This window comes from Aquarana catesbeiana, linkage group LG03 (genome assembly GCF_042186555.1).
Source record: "Aquarana catesbeiana isolate 2022-GZ linkage group LG03, ASM4218655v1, whole genome shotgun sequence".
Taxonomy (NCBI): Eukaryota; Metazoa; Chordata; class Amphibia; order Anura; family Ranidae; genus Aquarana; species Aquarana catesbeiana.
In genome coordinates this window covers 142,911,259-142,930,436 of record NC_133326.1, presented here as the reverse complement: position 1 = coordinate 142,930,436, position 19,178 = coordinate 142,911,259, and the positions used below count along the sequence as shown (strand labels likewise).

The window sequence follows — 19,178 nt, the reverse complement described above, 5'->3', positions numbered from 1 at the left end:
GTTTGGTATTTTGTGACAGTGATCGATCGATACTGCACTTAGGTGGACTGGGCTGGGCGGAGGGGCTAAACGCAGGTGCTAGCAGGTATCTGGGCTGATCCCACGAACACTGCGTTTTTGGGAACCCCAAACTGCTGGGGACGCTAGTATAGATCTGATTTGGATCAGATATTGATCCGTTCAGATACTATACCACTAAGGTAGGTGTATGCTGTGTGCGTGGGTGTTAGCGGTATTGGCACTAACCTGACGCAGACCCTATCTGACCCTAAAACTTAACTTATATCACCGCCGGGCGATCAGGGGGTTAAACCTTTATTAGAAAATAAACGGCGGGTGCCCTGAAACTATAAAAAAAACAAACTAACCAGCGTCACCCGTAACAGTTATACGGTGATCACTGGTGAAAGGGTTAACTAGGGGGCAATTAGGGGGTTAAAACCTTTACTAGGTAGTATATGGGGGTCCCTGACGCTATAAAACGCTGACGACGAACCTATATACTTCCCTAACTAGCGTTACCTGTGACACTAATACAGCGATCAGAAAAACGATCGCCCAGTGACACTGGCGACGGGTGGTGATCAAGGGGTTAAAACTTTTTTTTAGAGGGGTACCCTAGACCTAAAGGGGCCTAACACTAACTGCCCTACCACTTCTAACTGTCACAAAATGACACCACTGCAATAATCAGAAAAAAAAAAAACTGCTATTGGTGTCACTGTGACAGGGGGGTGATGGGGGGTGAAAAGTGCCTAGAGTGTTCTACTGTCAGTGTAGTTTTGTGCAGACTTACTTGGATGCCTTCTCTCCTCGGCGCCGGAACGAAAGACCGACACAAGGAGAGATGACCTCACTTCTTCTGCCGCTGTTTATATTACAGCAGCAGAGGAAGATTGTCATTCGTTGGGAGCGATCGCGAGGGGGTGGCCACGAATGAGTGGCCTCCCCCTGAGTGCGGATCGCTCCCCTAACTATGCCGACCGCCATGGGCACCGGGGGGGGGGGGGGGGGTGCGCGATGCAGGAGTTAAATCACGTACCAGGTATGTGATTTTGCCTGCCCGTGACATTCTGCCGGAGTATATCTGCATTAGGCGGTCGGCAAGTGGTTAAAATAAGAAAATAGTGCTTGTGCATTTAAAGTTGTTCTAAAGGCAGAACATTTTTATACCTTAACGCATTCCCTGCACTAAGGTAAAATATGTCCCAGTAGCTGTATTGCCCCCTTACCCTTTATATTAAGGGTCATCAAACTATGGCCCTCCAGTTGTTCAAGAACTACAATTCCCATCATGCCTAGCCATGTCTGTGAATGTCAGAGTTTTAACATGCCTCATGGGATGTGTAGTTCCGCAACAGCTGGAGGGCCATAGTTTGAGGATTCCTGCTTTATAAACTTGCCATATCTTGATCGGCGCTGGTGTCTGTTCCCCTCATAGACAGGTGCCACTGGTAACCATTGGCTCCTACTGCTGTCAATTAAACCCTGTTAGAAGGGGGCAGGACCAAGCCAAATTGTCCCTCTATGGACGTTCATAACTTGATTCGGGAGTGAACCCCTTACTTCTGCCCCCATCGCATGCATCTTGTAGACAGCGCCAGTGTGGAATCCCCAGATGAGGAGGTTCGGGCCCGCTCTGCAATACAATGTTGCGATCTGACCAACTGCTGCCCTCAGCCTTTCAGTACGTGGCTGCGAGCCTGAGACGGCCATTCTTTTCCCCAGACGGCCCTCCAGTGAGTGCTAGAGGGGTGGCTGACAGTCTCTGCTCAGAGCGTACCGTGAACTTGGTGGTAATGCGATCGATAGTTCTTAGTCTTATAGCTAGCAGGGGACAGCTGCAACCATATAGGGGAGTATAGTTGTTTTGATTGAGAGAGATTAACTCTGCTTTAAAGACTAATGTGGTGGGTTTTTTTTCTCTATTTATTTAAAGGAGAAGTTCTGCTTTTGGGAACGTTACATGTTCCACCTATTTTTAGGGTATAACATGTTTACAATGCTGCAGCTGCTCCCTGGCATTTCAACCTCCAGTCTACAGCTATCTGGCATAGTTATGCTCAGCCCTGCTGGAGCTAGCCTGGGACTGACCTTCAGGCACTGGGTTCTGCGTGGGTGGTTTCCAGACTTAGTTCTGATTGGCTGAAGAGAGCTTTCTTCATTCAGAGCTGCAAACTTTGCCTCTGCCCTTGCTCTGTCTCTGAAGACTTTGTTTAGTGAGTATCAGTCATGCTGAGTGTTGGGAGTGCCCTAGTTTTTCACTGGTCGTTGGACACCATTATTCCCAGTTTCTTGCGGGCTTTGTTGTGGAAGGGGGGTACTGCCAAATGATTTCTATGCTCTTTTCCACCATTGTGTTGAGGAATCCTTTTACCGTTGCTTCTGTTGCACAAAGTCACATGGTACCGCGATCCATTTCTACCGTTTTGCCTCTTACCCTAATCTGTATGTTGCTTAAATACTTTGCTGCAACAACATATCTGATGCTAGAGATGGGGACAGTTAAGCTGTACCGGGTGCCCCCAGATCACTTTCTACCAATAGGTTGGGGAATACCTGAGCATGCCTACTGTTGTTGCCAATGTCTGTTTTTGCCTTCAAATTTTTCCTTGGTTCCGTAAGGTGTAGCTAGGTCTTTTTTGTCCTCTTGGCTGAGGTTTTTACTACAGTTATGCAGGACTTTCACTCATTATCTTTTTATTTGCAGACTTCTAATTTGCAGAGACATAAGCATGCTTCCGTGTCCTCCCCACAAATTCTGTATCTGATTTACCTGGTGCAGTAGAGGCTTTAAAACCTTTTGGCCCTAGAGCCTCTGATTCTAAGTCGCTCAAGTCCCTGTCAGATGCCGTTACTGTAGATGAGTCACTCATGTGGTTTTTTTTTTTTTTTTAGACGTTACCCCTGCAGAGTCGAAGTCTACTGCTATTACTCTTAGGTTAAAGAAGACCATTTTGGCCCTCATTGATGTGGTGTGTACTACCCTGAAAACAGAGGATCAGCCTGATGCCTCTACCAGTGTTGTTTCCAGCCTTGGGTCCTGTCAGGCACCTGGGATCGGCATTAGTTTTCAGTCTAAGAACATTTTGATCTTGGCAGAAATACAGCATCCTTAGTGCTTCCTGTGAGATCACTTTGAAAGAACAAAGTTCTCTTTCTTGAATGAGAGTAGACATGTGCAAATCCAATCTGGCTGGTAACCATGCAGCGTTAGGCCCCTTTCACATGGGGTGGATCCGTTCAGCGGAGACCACTAGCTCAGCAGGAGATTGCGCCATTGATCCCTGCTGAGTCAGCAGATGACCGTTCCGTGTCTGCTCAATGTGCAGGGAGGGACCTGTCGGAGCCCTGCTGATCTCTATGGGAAGATCGGATGAAAACAGGCGCCATGTCCATGTTTCTTCAGATCCCATCCAATCCGCCAGACGGTTGGTGAACGTATTGCCATCCATCTGTTTTGAGCGGATCTTGTCGAATCTGATGGCAGGTGGGTGTCAGCAGACACATCTCCACTGACATCCGCCTGCTCATGCAAGTCAATGGGTGGCCCACTCATATCTGCTTGAAAAATGGACAGGCAGATCCGAGCGGGCTGATCATGTTAAAGGAGCTTAAGAGTTGGTATAGCCATTCAGGTAACAGAAGCATCTTATTTACAAGATTGCCAAGTGAAAATGGCCTGAAAGGGAAAAAAATTATAGACGCCTCCATGAGCTGCTAGGTGCAATAATATTACATTTTTGGTTTAGACACACTTTAAAGCATCACCTTATCTACTTCTGATTCAAAGCAAAGCCTATTAATAATTTAGTGCTTCTGTGAGTGTGCATAAAAAAATTGTCTCTTTTTTTTTTTTTCCTACACTTTCTACTTTGCAACAATTACTGAGATATTTGTCTGTCTACGCCAGCAGTGTCTTTGCAGTTCCTTCATATCAAGTCGCACAAATATTTCCCAGCAAGTTGGAGAACCTTCCTGTGCTATAAAAAGGTTCCTTGTATAGCCCAAATTTCTAGGATGAGACTGTTTTTGGCTAGCCTAAGTTGGTTACTGCCTAAGCCCCTGTTCACAACAATTCAGCTTTGAAATCCTGTCAAAATAACAAGAAAAGTGTAGCGCTAGAGAAGGTCCCAAAAATACAGTCTATGGATTGACAATTCAAAGGTCATAAATTAGCAAAGACCATCACTTAAGAGAAATATAAAAGTCCTCTTGAGCAAATCTCCACAAGAGAAGGAATCATCCGTGACAAGGGTCCATACACCACCCAATAGAAGTGAAGAGGCTTACCGGACCCGGTGGACCCAACAAGGCATACGCCAGGTGGAGTCAATCAGGCTTAGGTGGTGCTGGGTTGAAGTGGACCCAGACGGGCAAAGTTGGTGGAATGGCTACCACATAGCTGTGTTATTCAAGCGTGATCGGGTCAGAAGATGTGGAATCCAGCGCCCATGGATCGTGTCCCTCGGATCCGCGTGTGAACCAGCAATATCAGCAACCAAATGAAGAAAAGGAATGGCCAGATAGTGTAAATCCGTTTTAATGGAAAGTATAATAAAAAAGTATACACTCACATAAAATGACTAAAAACAGCGCTGTGAAGAAAGTGGCGACAGTGGGGTCCTACCCGACGCGTTTCGTCTGCATAGACGACGTAGGCTACAAAACTGCTACTGGCTGGTTGTGAGGCTGATCCACCTCCTCCTATTTTATTTTTTTATTGTATATATCTATTCATTTTTAGCCAATTTAAACAAAATATGCACTTGTATGTATGATCTATTTTATCTCAAACTGTGTTGGCCATTTATAATCACTTTTATTCTATTGTTCCTCATCAGATACCTCAAATGAAAATGTGTTTTGCATCCATCAAAGCAGCATCAATCCTCCTCATTTTGAGTTGGTCTACCAGAAGCACATTTATAACCTGCCAAAGGTACTTCTTTTTTATTGGATTCCAATCTTAAACTGTGTTTGACAATGGTTCAGGAAAAAAACAATGCATAAATGCAAAGTCTATCTAGTCATGTACCCCCTCTACCATTAATAGTCTACCTGTCTGCCCACCTAGACTACAAGTAGAAACCACAGTGGCAGATGCTTGTTAATGTGGAACTCTATCCAAAATTCTGATTGGGAAAGGAAGCAGGAGGAACCTATCCATGAGGACACTGACACCAATAAAACGACCATTTGTCTGGGGGAACTGTTTTGTGTTTACTCACCAAGGACAAAAACCTTTTCCCCCACTATCTCCTAAGATTAAAAAAAAAATGCTTGGTTTTCCATTTTAAAGCGGTAGTAAACCATTGGCTTTTTTTTTTTTTTTTTTTAATAATCTGCAAGGCAAAGTTATAATCTAAAATGCATCGCAAATTAGCACATTATGTTAATCTTGCCTTAACCCGCTGACAGGGCTTACATCTTCACCCGATCTTCCTTCCAGGTTGGCGGGCTCCACTTCTTTGGTTGAGTCGTGATTACATCACTCCCACATATGCGCGGGGTGCCACCGTTCACGGCACAGGACTCTGAAGGAATGGCATAGGTATGCTGTTCCCTCAGAGCACATGCGCCAGAGACGTCACTGACGGCTTCGCAAGTGGATATCTCCTAAATGGTTCACGTTTAGGAGATATTTACTGTACCTATAGGTAAGCCTTATTATAGGCTTACCTAATGGGTAAAAAGCAACCAAGGGAGTTTACTCCCACTTTAACATGCTGCCTTTATTGCCCGCTCTAGGCATAGGCAAAAGGTGGTATTGCATATTTGTGTAACCCGAGTCTTGTCAAACACCACGTATAGTACTTAATAGAACCAGTATTAAATAAATATTTAAAACATAAATATGGCCAACGCTCCTTTTCACCATACTTCTCCTGTAGGTCACAAGAGTGCACTTAGTTCTGCACTCCTGTGACATACATTCAACCCTGACAGCGCGCTAAAGCCCACTATCGGCTGATGCTAGAGCCCGGCAAGTCTTTGTAGGGGTCTCCACAATATCGGGATCTGCCCACATGCCTGACTGGCAGCTGGGTCAGCCTTTCAGTGTGCCGTTGAGAGCCTGAGCCTGCCGCTTCCGCATCCTCCTCGGTGAGTATTAAATTTTTTATTTTTTTTTTTTTTTAATCCCGCACTCCTCTTAACCACTTGCTGACCACTCGCAGTACTTTTACCACAGGACACAGCGGTTGGTGAATCCCGGTACCTGCGGTCCGGTGATCATGTCATCGCTAAGCTGTTATAACTGAATTCATTCATAACAGCTCTTTTCCCTATACTTTGATTGACCCACAGCTATTACATGGTACCAGGGCCACACACAGCACCCTGTACTATGTTGTTAGCTGTAGCCAATCGCAGATCACTAGTAATCACAGCTGTCATGAATGTAACCCATTCATGACAGTTGAAAATGTTGGTACAATGATTATCATTGTAACAGAAAAGTATGAATGAAAAAAAAAATTCCAGATTACCCCTTTCAGCCCTTTAGAGTAGTACAGTGCTGTTATGGTGACACTTTAATAAAAGTGATTCAATATGTAAAAAAAAAAATGGAAAAAGCTACATTTTTTTTTTTTTTTTTTTTTTTAATATTCACCCCCCCAATACTGTCATCAGTCAGTGTACCCGATCACCACCACACCAGTCCTATAATGATGCTGTACTGCACTGGTGACAGTATGTTAAAAAAAACTATGAAAAATGTACGGTAATTTCTTCATTTAAAAAAAAAATTTCAACTTCAACAAAAAAACTCTCCATGCTCCTTACTAAATTTTGTACTCGTACTGTCCTACCATTTTAAGGGCCTCAAGAAAAGATAGGCCATCAGTACATCAGAATTGATCAATTTTCAAATAACATTCACACAAACCAAGAAATATACACTTTAATTTTTATTTTTTTTATTTTTACCAAAGACATGTAGCAGAATACATTTTGGCCTAAATTTATGAAGAAATTCCATTTTATTGGATAGGTTTTATAACAAAGTAGAACATTTTTTTTAATTTTTTGGTCTTTACATCTATATTGCAAAATAAAAAAACCCAGTGGTGATCAAATGCCACCAAAAGAAAGCTCTATTTGTGTTGTAAGAAAAAAAATAACATAACAGTATTATGACCGCATAATTGCTAGTTAAAGTAGCGCAGTGCTGAATAGCAAAAAAATGCTACAAACCTTCCAGAGCTAAGGTTAAAAAAACGGTCCAGTAATTTGGAAACCCTTTCTTAGTTGAACATTCAACAGTTTGGACTTGTACTCTCTTGCATCTTTTGTAAGGGCCAGTTCACACCAGAATGAAGTACAGGAAAGGAGCGTTCTGTTCACATTTCCTGTACCACGTTTGAATGCACTGCCCTTGCGATTAATGTATTGTTAACGGCACCCCAAACGCAAATCACAAACTGTTTGCGGGCACCAAATCTCATGCACTATTTTTTCACGTTCCTGTGGAATATGCAGTCTATGTCTCAAATGGGCTGCAAAAGCGCACCGCACGGTAACGCACGAGTTGGAACCTCACACTTTTTCCAGTGAGATCCTGATGTGAACCGGCCCTAAATGTTGTTTTTATTCCACTGTTGCCTACATTTTTATTTAGATGTGCTTGGTGACCTGCAAGTCCACATTTTGCACTGTATCTTATGAAAGCTTATGAAATAATCAACTATGGTTGCATTACCTAAAGGCTTTTTCTTTTTGTATTTTAAGGGAAGGAACAATTTATATCATACGTTACTAATGTTCCTGTATATAATAAAGACCAAAGAATCGGGGATGCTTGGGTAAGTGCAGCCACACTGCAGTCTTGCATGTATTTGTACAACTATGCAGCTCCTAGGCCCCTTTCACATGGGGCAGATTCTGTTCCAATCAGGAGGAATCTGCTCATACATCTGTGTCTGCTCAGTTTCTCCAAAGCGGACATGAATAGAGCCCTGCCCCGCTTTAGAGGCAGCTGGGAGTAAACGGATTCCACTGTCCATTTACACCTAACTATCCTCCGATCTGCCTAAACAGGACGGATCCCGTTCACTTTTTTTTTTTTTTTTAATAGTGGACTGCATAATATCCAGAGGTAAGTGGGTGTAAACCCCACAACTGACACAAGTCAGTTTTTACACTCACCTGTCCATAGGCATGCATGGACCTTCTGATCAGGTCCGCCAGCAAAACAGAGATCGTTCATGTGAAAGGGGTCTAATTGGAGATTGTTTTGAAGATAAGCAGAGTTTCCAGCTGACTATGATAAATACCCAACTGTTGCTGTGTTGCTATGCTCTTTGCATCCATGAAAACCCTGCTGTACATTTAAAGAGAACTTTTTAGGCTTCATTCACATGTCCTTGGTGCATCAAGCATCTTATGGAAAACTGCAGCTAGGAGCCCAGACGTATGTGGACAGCTGCGATCAAAGCCTTTATAAAGCAATGACAAGCTGACAGCGACTGCAGCTGTCCACCGGTGTCCAGAAGTAATTGCAGAGAGAGTGATTACCTGCGGTTAGGGACATATTATCACCCCTGGATGTAAACGGCTTATTTCCACAGAGCTTCTTGTTTATCTCTGAAGTGCAGCTAATCGCTCCCAGAACAATTACTTCTGGACACTGGCAGACAAACTGATGTTGCTTGGTATGGCCTGCCCAGCTGTGGCTGTCTGAACACACCTGGGATCCCTGCTATAGTTTACTGCAAGATACTTGACATACAATGGCCAATATGGTTCTGTGAATGAGGCCTTATAGGCATTTCAATGGAATTTGTGGTACTTTTTCCATTATACTCTATAAATTGCTTTTTATTTGGACCACCGCTCTGCTTTTTGAGACTGCATAATCCTAAACCTCCTCGCTCCCTTCTGCACATTTGGACAGTATTTTTCTTGGCAAGTACCATTTCTATATTTTCCCACTTCCTCATTTCTCAAAAGTCAAGGATAATGTTTACTTGCTCTGCAACAACCCCCCACTACAGTACTTGTAGCTGTTGCTTTTACTTTTTTCCGATGAAGTTCCATTTTAATCCAGAGCTGTGCCCCACAGTGCCTCTTTTTGACCACAAGATGTCCTCAGTCTTTTATGGTTTGAATTGAATTCCAGCTTCTCTTGTTGAACTAAACTGTATCTGAGCACCGCAAACTGAAAATACTATTTAATTTTTTTTTATTATATATATATATATTTATTTCAAAGCAATCTCGCCCATCCATCCATATCTCCTTGCTTTATTTTGCTGAGAAACTACTCAGCAAGCACCCCCTCACATTTCTAGTCACGGCCATCTTGAGTAAAGGCAGATGATTCGTACCACATTTTACAGTGCATCTGGAAAGTATTCACCGCACTTCACTTTTTCCACATTTTTGTTATGTTACAGCCTTATTCCAAAATGGATTAAATTCATTATTTTTCTTTCCTTCCCTATTTTTGCCAGTTTCTCCCATTCTGCTTTGCAGGACCTCTCAAGCTCCATCAGGTTGGATTGGGAGAGTTGGTGCACAGCCATTTTCAAATCTCTCTAGAGATGTTCAATTGGGTTCAAGTCTGAGCTCTGGCAGGGGCCACTCAAGGATGTTCAGAGTTGTCCCGTAGCCACTCCTTTTGTTATCTTGGCTGTGTGCTTAGGGTCATCGTCCTGTTGGAAGATGAAACCGTTGACCCAGTCTGAGGTCCAGAACGTTCTGGAGCAGGTTTTTATCAAGGTTGCCTCTGTACAATGCTGCATTCATCTTTCCCTCGATCCTGACTAGTCTCCCAGTTCCTGCCACTGAAAAACCTCCCCACAGCATGATGCTGCCACCACCATGCTTCACTGTAGAGATAGCATTGGCCAGGAGATGAGCGGTGCCTGGTTTCCACCAGACAAGACGCTTACCAGACAAGACGCTTACCAGACAAGACGCTTACCAGACAAGACGCTTACCAGACAAGACGCTTACCAGACAAGACGCTTACCAGACAAGACGCTTACCAGACAAGACGCTTACCAGACAAGACGCTTACCAGACAAGACGCTTACCAGACAAGACGCTTACCAGACAAGACGCTTACCAGACAAGACGCTTACCAGACAAGACGCTTACCAGTCAGGCGAAAGAGTTCAATCTTTGTTTCATCAGACCAGAGAATTTTATTTCTCATGGTCAGTCCTTCAGGTGCCTTTTGGCAAACTCCAGGCGGGCTGTCATGTGCCTTTTTACTGAGGAACGGCTTCCGTATGTCCACTCTACCATACAGGCCTGCCAGTCAAGCCCTATTCCACCAGGAGTGTCAGTGCTTCCTGAGTTATTCAACATCAAGCTTCTGCTGTTCATGTGTTTAAGGTTGCTGCCTGGTCTTTTCCTCACACGTTTACTAAGTTCTATTAAGCTGGTGTTCACACCTTTTTTGTGGATGCCAGTTTTGGGTGAAAGGTCTAGCAGGCAACTTTGTAGTGGGGTTCTACTTTTATCATATATTTTTATTTTTATTTTTTTGGCATGTTGGCCTTGATGCTGTGTTGCTACCACCATGTTCAGTGCTTCTGTCTCGGAAGCACTGAATCTGAGTTCTGTCTCAGGTGGATGATCAGGTGTAGCAAAACAAATACTTTTGTGCTTGAATGTGTTAACCAGGCAATCCAAAGTTCAGAATGGATAGTATCTTTAGGCCTTGCTGCACTAGGGATATCCTAGCAGTCAAAAAAGAGAATAGAAAAAAGAGGGTGCACCAGCCTTGTGCATTATCCTTTTTTTAACATTTTTTTTCTTCTAATATATCAAATTACTCACAAAGATGGAAAGAAAACCACACTGTAACAATCTTTGGCTTGTGACAATCCGTCTGATAGCAGTTTCCAGATCCTGAAGAGGACGTGCGAACCACTGCTGGCTGACGCGTTTCGAAGGATTACCTTCTTCCTCAGGCGTTACAACACACCACTAATTGCACACTTTAACACACTTCTGCGTAGAACCCTTATAAAGTACTCAGGTGCTTCCTTCCAGCCTTTTGGCTTGCGGATTTGTTGCAGGATGGTCTATCAAACATGTGGAAGAAGGTGCTGTGGTCAGATGAGACAAAAATTTAACTTTTTGGCCTAAAAGCAAAACACTATGTGTGGTGGAAAACTAACACTGCACATCACCCTGAACACACCGTCCCCACCTTGAAATATGGTGGTGGTGGCATCATGTTGTGGGGATGCTTTTCTTCAGCAGGGACAGGGAAGCTGGTCAGAGTTGATGGGAAGATGGATGGAGCCAAATACAGGGCAATCTTAGAAGAAAACCTGTTAAGAGTCTGCTAAAGACTTGAGACTGGGGTGGAGATTCACCTTCCAGCAGGACAACAACCCTAAACATACAGCCAGAGCTACAATGGGAATGGTTTAGATCAAAGCATATTCATGTGTTAGAATGGCACTGTCAAAGTCTAGACCTAAATACAATTGAGAATCTGTCACAAGACTTGAAAATTGCTGTTCAGACGCTCTCCATCCAATCTGACAGAGCTTGAGCTATTTTGCTAGGAAGAATGGGCAAAAATTTCACTCTAGATGTGCAGACATACCCAAAGTAAACAAAGTATTGACTCGAGAGGGTTGAATACAAATGCACACTACACTTTTCAGATATTTATTTATAAAAAAATTTTGAAAACGATCATTTTCCTTCCACTTCACATTTTATGTACCACTTTGTGTTTGGTCTATCACATACAATCCCAATAAAAATACATTTACGTTTTTGATTGTAACATGACAAAATGTGGAAAATCTCAAGGGGTATGAATACTTTTTAAAGGCACTGTACTTTGCCTGTGTCCTGTACTGTACTATTAAGATGAGGAATTTGACTTGCCTGTAAATACCATATCTTGGTGTATGGTACAGGACACTCTCCTTGTTACTCTGCAAAACTGAGGATTCTTGGAGTAAGGCAGGGTTATAGGGGAGGTGCCCCAGGGTGCACGTCCTCAAAAGCTTGCCCAGTCACCTAAAGAGACAAGCTTCTAACACATGATTGTATGAATAAATTGCCTGTGTTCTGTACTGTGCTTCAAGATATGGAATTTACAGGAAACTCAAAATTCCTCTAGCACTCGTTTGTTTCAGAAATCCAAAAAAACTTGAAGTGGATGTAAACCTGATTCATGAAATTCAAGCTGGTCACATACAGTTGTGCTCATAAGTTTTACATACCCTGGCAGAATTTATGATTTCTTGGCCATTTGTCAGAGACTATGAATGATAAAACAAACATTTCTCACTCATGGTTAGTGTTTGGCTGAAGCCATTTATTATCAATCAACTGTGTTTACTCTAATTAAATCATAATGACAACAGAAACTACCAAAATTACCCTGATCAAAAGTTTATATACCCTGGTGATTGTGGCCTGATAACATGCACCCAAGTTGACACAAAGGGGTTTGAATGGCTATTAAAGGTAACCATCCTCACCTGTGATCTGTTTGCTTGTAACTAGTGTGTGTATAAAAGGTCAATGAGTTTCTGGATTCCTGACAGACCCTTGCATCTTTCATCCAGTGCTGCACGGAGGTTTCTGGATTCTGAGTCATGGGGAAAGCAAAAGAAATGTCTAAGGATCTGCGGGTAAAGGTAGTTGAACTGTAGAAAACAGGAAAGGGATATAGAAAGATATCCAGGGAATTGAGAATGCCAATCAGCAGTGTTCAAACTCTCTAATCAAGAAGTAGTAAATGAGGGGTTCTGTTGAAACCAAACCACAGTCAGGTAGACCAACTAAAATTTCAGCCACAACTGCCAGGTAAATTGTTCGGGATGCAAAGAAAAACCCACAAATAACTTCAGGTGAAATACGGGACTCTCTGAAAACGTGTAGTGTGGCTGTTTCAAGATGCACAATAAGGAGGCACTTGAGGAAAGATGGTCTGCATGGCCGAGTCGCCAGAATAAAGCCATTACTACGCAAATGCCACAAAGTATCCCGCTTACAATACGCCAAACAGCACAGACAAGCCTCAAACCTTCTGGCACAAAGTCATGTGGAGTGATGAGACCAAAATTGAGCTTTTTGGCCACAGCCATAAACGCTACATTTGGAGAGGAGTCAACAAGGCCTATGATGAAAGGTACACCATTCCTACTGTGAAACATGGAGGTAGATCGCTGATGTTTTGGGGATGTGTGAGCTACAAAGGCACAGGAAATTTGATAAAAATTGATGGCAAGATGAATGCAGTATGTTATCAAAAAATACTGGAGGAACATTTTGCATTCATCAGCCAGGACGTACTTTGACAGATATTAGAATGTCCAACAGCTGTTATTGATATTAAATGGTACACGGTATTAAGAACTGGGGTATGTAAACTTTTTTTGATCAGGGTAATTTGGCTAGTTTCTGTTGTCATTATGATTTAAAAAGAGTAAACACGGTTAGTGTTTGACTAAAGCCATTTATTATTCATGAGTGAAGGAAAAGTTTGTGTAATCGTTCATATTCTCTGAAAAATGGCCAAGAAATCAAATTCTGTCAGGGTATGTAAACTTATGAGCACAACTTTATATCTGCAATGTTTTCTTATCTCTCTTCAAAGCCCTAAGTCCCGTGGCTTTCTTCTGTTATCAGCATGATAACTTCTGACATGTTCTCCAACTGTGATAAAACCAGCCTGAATTTTGTGTCAGGGTGGGTGCTATAAATAGATTAGCAGAGAGCTGGTCTAGTCACAGCACAGCTCTGCAAGTCTCTGCCTATGCAGAGTGGGGGTGTGTGCCTTTCCTCCAATCAGTTGTCTGTGTATGGCAAGAATCCACACCCACAGGTGAATCAGGAAGAGAACATTCTAACGGGGCATGCACTTTCTAAATGGTATATAAAGCTGAAGACCGTAAATATACATGTAAAACTTATGTAGGGAGATTTGTTTTATCTCTGTATTATCTGAGGCTGTTCACTTCACTGGGTATATCTAAGGGTTTACATCAATTTTAAGTGCCATTCATTTACATGTGTAAAAAAGTGCTACTCCTGAGATGGTGTTTTCTGCAGCATTAAGTACCAAACACTCTGGACACTGCCGGTGTCTCACCATGGCAGTATCCACTTTCTGTGATGAGCCAGATTGACAAGTGCAGACTGGACCTCAATACTTGCGAAATATATAGATCTATTTTGTGTACATGGTAAACATATTTTGTATTTAAATGTGTTCTATAATTTGTATTTAAAGTTGTTTGCTTTTGTTTTCCTTTTTTGTTTTAGAAGAATCATGCAGTGGTTGAATTTGTGTTTTTTTACAGTTTTCATTTTTTTCCCCCCCAAACTCTAGGAGAGTCAACCTTGGTTTATCTGGAGTGAATATATTGTGGATTTTTGGCAACCACTAATAATGCTATTTTATTTATGAAGCATATTTATAAAATCCATGTTCAGAATCCTCTACATGATTAGAACAGAGACCTTCAAATTCATTCACTGACAACGTCTTCAAAAGGGTAAAAGGGTTATAACAAATGACTGGTGGTGTATAGGAATATGGCAGTTTTCTCTACTGTCTGTTGTGGTTGGTGTTGGTGAGGCCCAGTAGTTCATAGTGCCAAAGCTTTCAATTAAGCTGTGAGCACTTGGTGGACATGCTTTCTCTGAGGAGTTGTGTTCACTAGGTGAACTTCATGTTGGTGCCTTGGCAAGTAATTTCTAAAACGATATATTCGCAAACTCTAAACTCTTCTGGTTCCAGTTTGCAGTTTATCCTATGGATATCCTCCTTTTTCATGTATTGAATATTAGAGCAAACTATAAAATTGCAAAATGTACTTCTGTAATGTAAAACCCTTTTTTAAAGTCATGAAATAAGTATGGTGTACATCTTGTATACCATATATTTTCCATAAATTATGTATTCACACTGCAAGATGGTCAGTGTTTTTCTCATGCTTCATCAGGACTATAGTGAAATGGCTGATATGCATATTCTTTCATGTATTGATAACCTATTATAAAGCATCAAACTGATCTAGACTTTTAACACATTTCATAGGCATAGAAATTATCCAAAAGTTCCCCAAAAGAAATCTCAAAATACACAGAAAATGCAAAGGAGGGTCGTGTGATAATGGGTAGCAGGCCTTCTAGCAGGGTCATCAAAGATCCTAATAGCTGATGGCTTTCCCTTTACAGCCAATGGATTCCCCAGTGCAATGAGTACCTGCTTCCCACAATGTTTTCCAGAAAGTGAAAAAAAACATTGTGGGGGCAGGTGCTAGCTGCACAGGGAAATCCATTGGCTATTTAAGATTTTTTTTTTTTTTTTTTTTTGGCCCTGCTAGGAGACCCCCTACCCATTATGTGACCCTCCTTTTTTGCTTCTTTGTGTATTTTGAGATTTCCTTTTGACGTTTGAACTTGTGGATGGTTTATCTTTTATGTAATCAGTTAAAACCGGGTCTGCATGAGTTTGGTACTTTACAATATGTTATCGTCACATGATTATAATGAATGATGCATATCCATATAATCACATGATTATAATGAATAATGCATATCCTCCTATTTCACTGCCATTGCCATGAAAAGAACTCTTTAGCCATCTTGCAGTATGAATAAATAGTATGTGATTTGTGTAACACACATGTCAACTAAACTATGCTTATTTTATGACTGGGTTGGTGTTTTTAAACATGTAAAATGTTTTACATTCTATCAATAAATTTACCTGTTTTTGTTAAAGTATACCTAAAGGCAAAACTTTTTTTTTTTTTTTTTTTTATAGTTTTGGATAGAGTGGAGCCGGATTAGATTGCTTGTCAGTTTCTATTGCTGTCTGTGCCTTTTTAAGGAGATTCACCCTCAATATTCCTGTTTACCATTAGTAAAAGTGAAAGTAAAGAAAATCCCAAATTTTTGGTTGTCCCCAGAAAAGTAATAGAGGGGAAATCTTACAATGGGGACACTAGTTCTGGTGACCTGGGGGTCCCCAAGGAATTCCCTTAATTTGCCCCTTCCTGTTTGGCTATGGGATAGGAAGTGAAGGGAAATCTTTGCAATGGGACACGGATGGCAAAAAAAAAAAATCTGACGGGGGGTTATAACCCTCCCTTGCTCTTTCCAAAATGGGGGGGGGGGTGTTGCCTATAGTTATATTTTAATACACTGTATCTCCAAGGTGGTGTAATTTAAAGTCTGTAACTTTCAAAGTATTTGTATTGAAACAATGGCAGCTATGATATAGCCACCAATGCCCTATTTTAATAGTTATATTAATCTTAAATGCAATACATGGAAAATGTCAAGTTTACCCTGAGTTTTTAAAGTATATTTCAAGCCAAAACCTTAAGGATTAGAACCCCTGTCAGGGTTTTTATTGCTGTCTGGGCATTCACTGGAGAGATTCCCCTTCACTTTCACAGTGACAGCAGTTACTAAACAGAAAATATGAAAATCCGCAACAGGGACCCGTAGCAAATAATTGCTTACAGAAGTGCAAGCCTTTTCCTACTCTGCTGGGAAAATAAAATGTTGCCTCTGCTGCTCTTGAAATATATTCTCTAATTCTTGGATTCACACCTATGCCGCAGATTTGCACTACAATACATTTAATATGGTTTCCTATGGAACACGTTCTGTAGTGCAAAATGCAAAAAGCACTCAAAATGCATAAGTGTGAATCCAGCCTTAAATTTTGGTCTCCAGAATAGTAAGGCTATATAGGTTCTGGATAGAAGTAACACCTGATGGGTTCTAATCCTTTACTACAAAATCAGCCATTTTTTTTTTTATTTTTTTTTTGAGAAAACACCTACTTTAATAACTTCTAGACTAGCACTTGAGTTGGATGACTTCATATTTGCCTTTTTATAACTAGCAAGGAAATTTTTGTTTTGTAATGGGTTTTTTTGCACTGCAACAATACTTCTCATCTGAATGTTCTAGGAAATAAAAATTTTTTTTTTTTTTTTTGTTTACCATTTATGTTTATCATGCTTGCATTGTTCAGTATCTATGCCAGAATGTGTTTTGGTTTATGAATGAAATGAGTTGTTTTTTGTATTTTGGTATATTTTTATTGCATAGGTGCTTTGAGTCTGAAAAGTATGTTTGTGTAGCTCAAATTTGGATATATACTGTATATATTGTGGAAGCTGAAGTCTTTCTCATTTTTATAGTGACTTTTATCAGACCCATTCTCTGATTTATGAGAATTAACTTGTTGTTTTTGTGAAAGCGGTGTGCCTGTCTCTAATAAACTGGGACTACTTTCCTTATTTTTGTGTGTCGGTTTTTCCTCTTTAATGTATTTGTGCTTTTTAAACTTGTTAAATTTGACACCAAATTATTATTTATTTTCAAATGTCTTCTGTGGGAATGTAATGGCACTTATTTTCAGATGGTAAGAAGCCTACGCTTAGGGTATACCTGCTTGTTAATGCAAATAGACAGTCTGGGCAGCAAGTGAAGTGGACAACATCTCTAAATTCAGAAACCTGCTAGAACTTGGAGGGACTACAACCGAAGACCATACCAGGATTCAAGAACTGAAAAGGAGGCTAAATTGGCAAAGCTTGTTGACTGAGATTTGGAAAAATAGCTGAGATGTCTTGTTTTCCTAATTGTACTGTACAAGACACAGACCTATTTAAATATTGATCATGGGTTATAAGCTGCCACCTTCAGATGAGGACAGGGCTATCTTATTTGTACAGGAAACAGACAGAGTATTCCTAGACAATGGGTTACACTGGACAGCCATTTTTCAAAGGTTTTGCTTTCTGATTATGACAGACCTCATCACAACTGCAGAATAAATGTATTATACTAAAATCTTGAGAAATTTGACATTAACTTTAATGACTATATTGTATTTAATCTTGTGTCTAACCCACTGCATGAGTTCAACAGGACTGACGTGTTTTCTTGCTGATTTTTGTTTGTACTCAGGTGCATCTTGCTGCAGTGTCCAACAATAGTCATTATTGATAAATACGAGCTGCTTTTAATACCTTTTTTTTTTTTATTGTGCTAATGTCCTGCTGAAACCTTTCACCATGTTTGTCATGGACTGCTCCTAGATTTTTGAGAAAGAAGTCCAAAGTGTAAATCCTGAAATCGGAGCTTCATATCGCATTGCCTGGTCTTGTATGTTGTGGGAAATTTGTTAACCAACTGAATGTAGTTTGGTGCCCTGTAGTTGCCAAGAAAATTCTCAATGATGTCCTTGAAATGCTTTCTAGGCCATTTTCTCTAACACATCAACAAGCAGCTTGAAGATCTATCTGCTCTGTGGACCAACAAAAGCCTTTCCTAGTCTTGGCATCAGTTATTCTTGGAAACCTCTATCTTGCCTAACGATAACTTTCATCTTGCTTGTTCATCGGTCACAAAATTTGACATCAGTCTGAGTTTTATAGGAAGTGGGGCAAAAATGTCTTTGTTAGGTCAACAAGTGTCTCATGTGTCATGTTTTCTTTCCTGGAACCAAATTCTCTGGAGTGGCCATTTCTTTTTAGTGTAATGTGTTTCTCTTGCATAGCTGTCCTATTTGCATATGTAACAGTACATCTGAACGCCTTTTCCTTAAGGCTAACCCAAAACAGTCAATAGGTTATTTGTACTCCCACTATACCACCTCATGTGTATATCCAAAAAAAAGTGGAGGCCACCGATAGGTGGTGTATCACAGCAAAAAATGAACTTGGCACACATTTTATTGTATAAAAATCATACACTTTTATTAATCATCTTTAAATTAATTGTACAAAATGATTTAAAATGACAGTTCTTGTAATCAGCACCACCCAAAATCTGGGTCATGCACCTACAAATTATAAGTTCTATGCTTTTACAATTACTTGTGAGGAATGTCTATCGTGGGTCTCCTCCTTGTATTGTTACGGCAATGTGTTTTGTGGAATATACTACTTCTTCGGGACAAGATGGTGGTGGAATCCTATGCTTCTAAGACAGTATAATGACTGTGTCCAAAGTCTCTCAGGTGGAAACAGGGGGTCACAGGAACCATATTGTGCACCAACACACCAAGGTGGACCAAAGACAGGCAGGAATGACTAACCTAGGAGGGGGAGGAGAAGGGTAGGGTAACCCCATGTAGACTTAATATTCAGCGGCTCAAGATGCGCCTTATAATTCACACAGGTCAGCTACTAGGGCCGTTCCCAATTGTATCC

At 41.1% G+C, this 19,178-nt stretch overlaps 1 protein-coding gene across 4 annotated transcripts in view; it reads left to right on the top strand.

The window, feature by feature from the left end:
- TMEM209 (transmembrane protein 209) overlaps nucleotides 1-17,258 on the top strand; it is a 57,751-nt gene extending 40,493 nt beyond the window's left edge. For 3 of the 4 annotated variants that reach the window (XM_073619367.1, XM_073619368.1, XM_073619369.1), the window contains exons 13-15: nucleotides 4,845-4,942; nucleotides 7,735-7,808; nucleotides 14,324-17,258. In XM_073619367.1, the coding sequence (XP_073475468.1) occupies nucleotides 4,845-4,942; nucleotides 7,735-7,808; nucleotides 14,324-14,381 (230 nt within the window). In that variant the 3' untranslated portion in view covers nucleotides 14,382-17,258. The remainder of the gene's footprint in view (nucleotides 1-4,844; nucleotides 4,943-7,734; nucleotides 7,809-14,323) is intronic. The other variant, XM_073619370.1, reaches the window with a different exon arrangement.
- The last annotated feature ends 1,920 nt before the right edge of the window (nucleotides 17,259-19,178 follow it).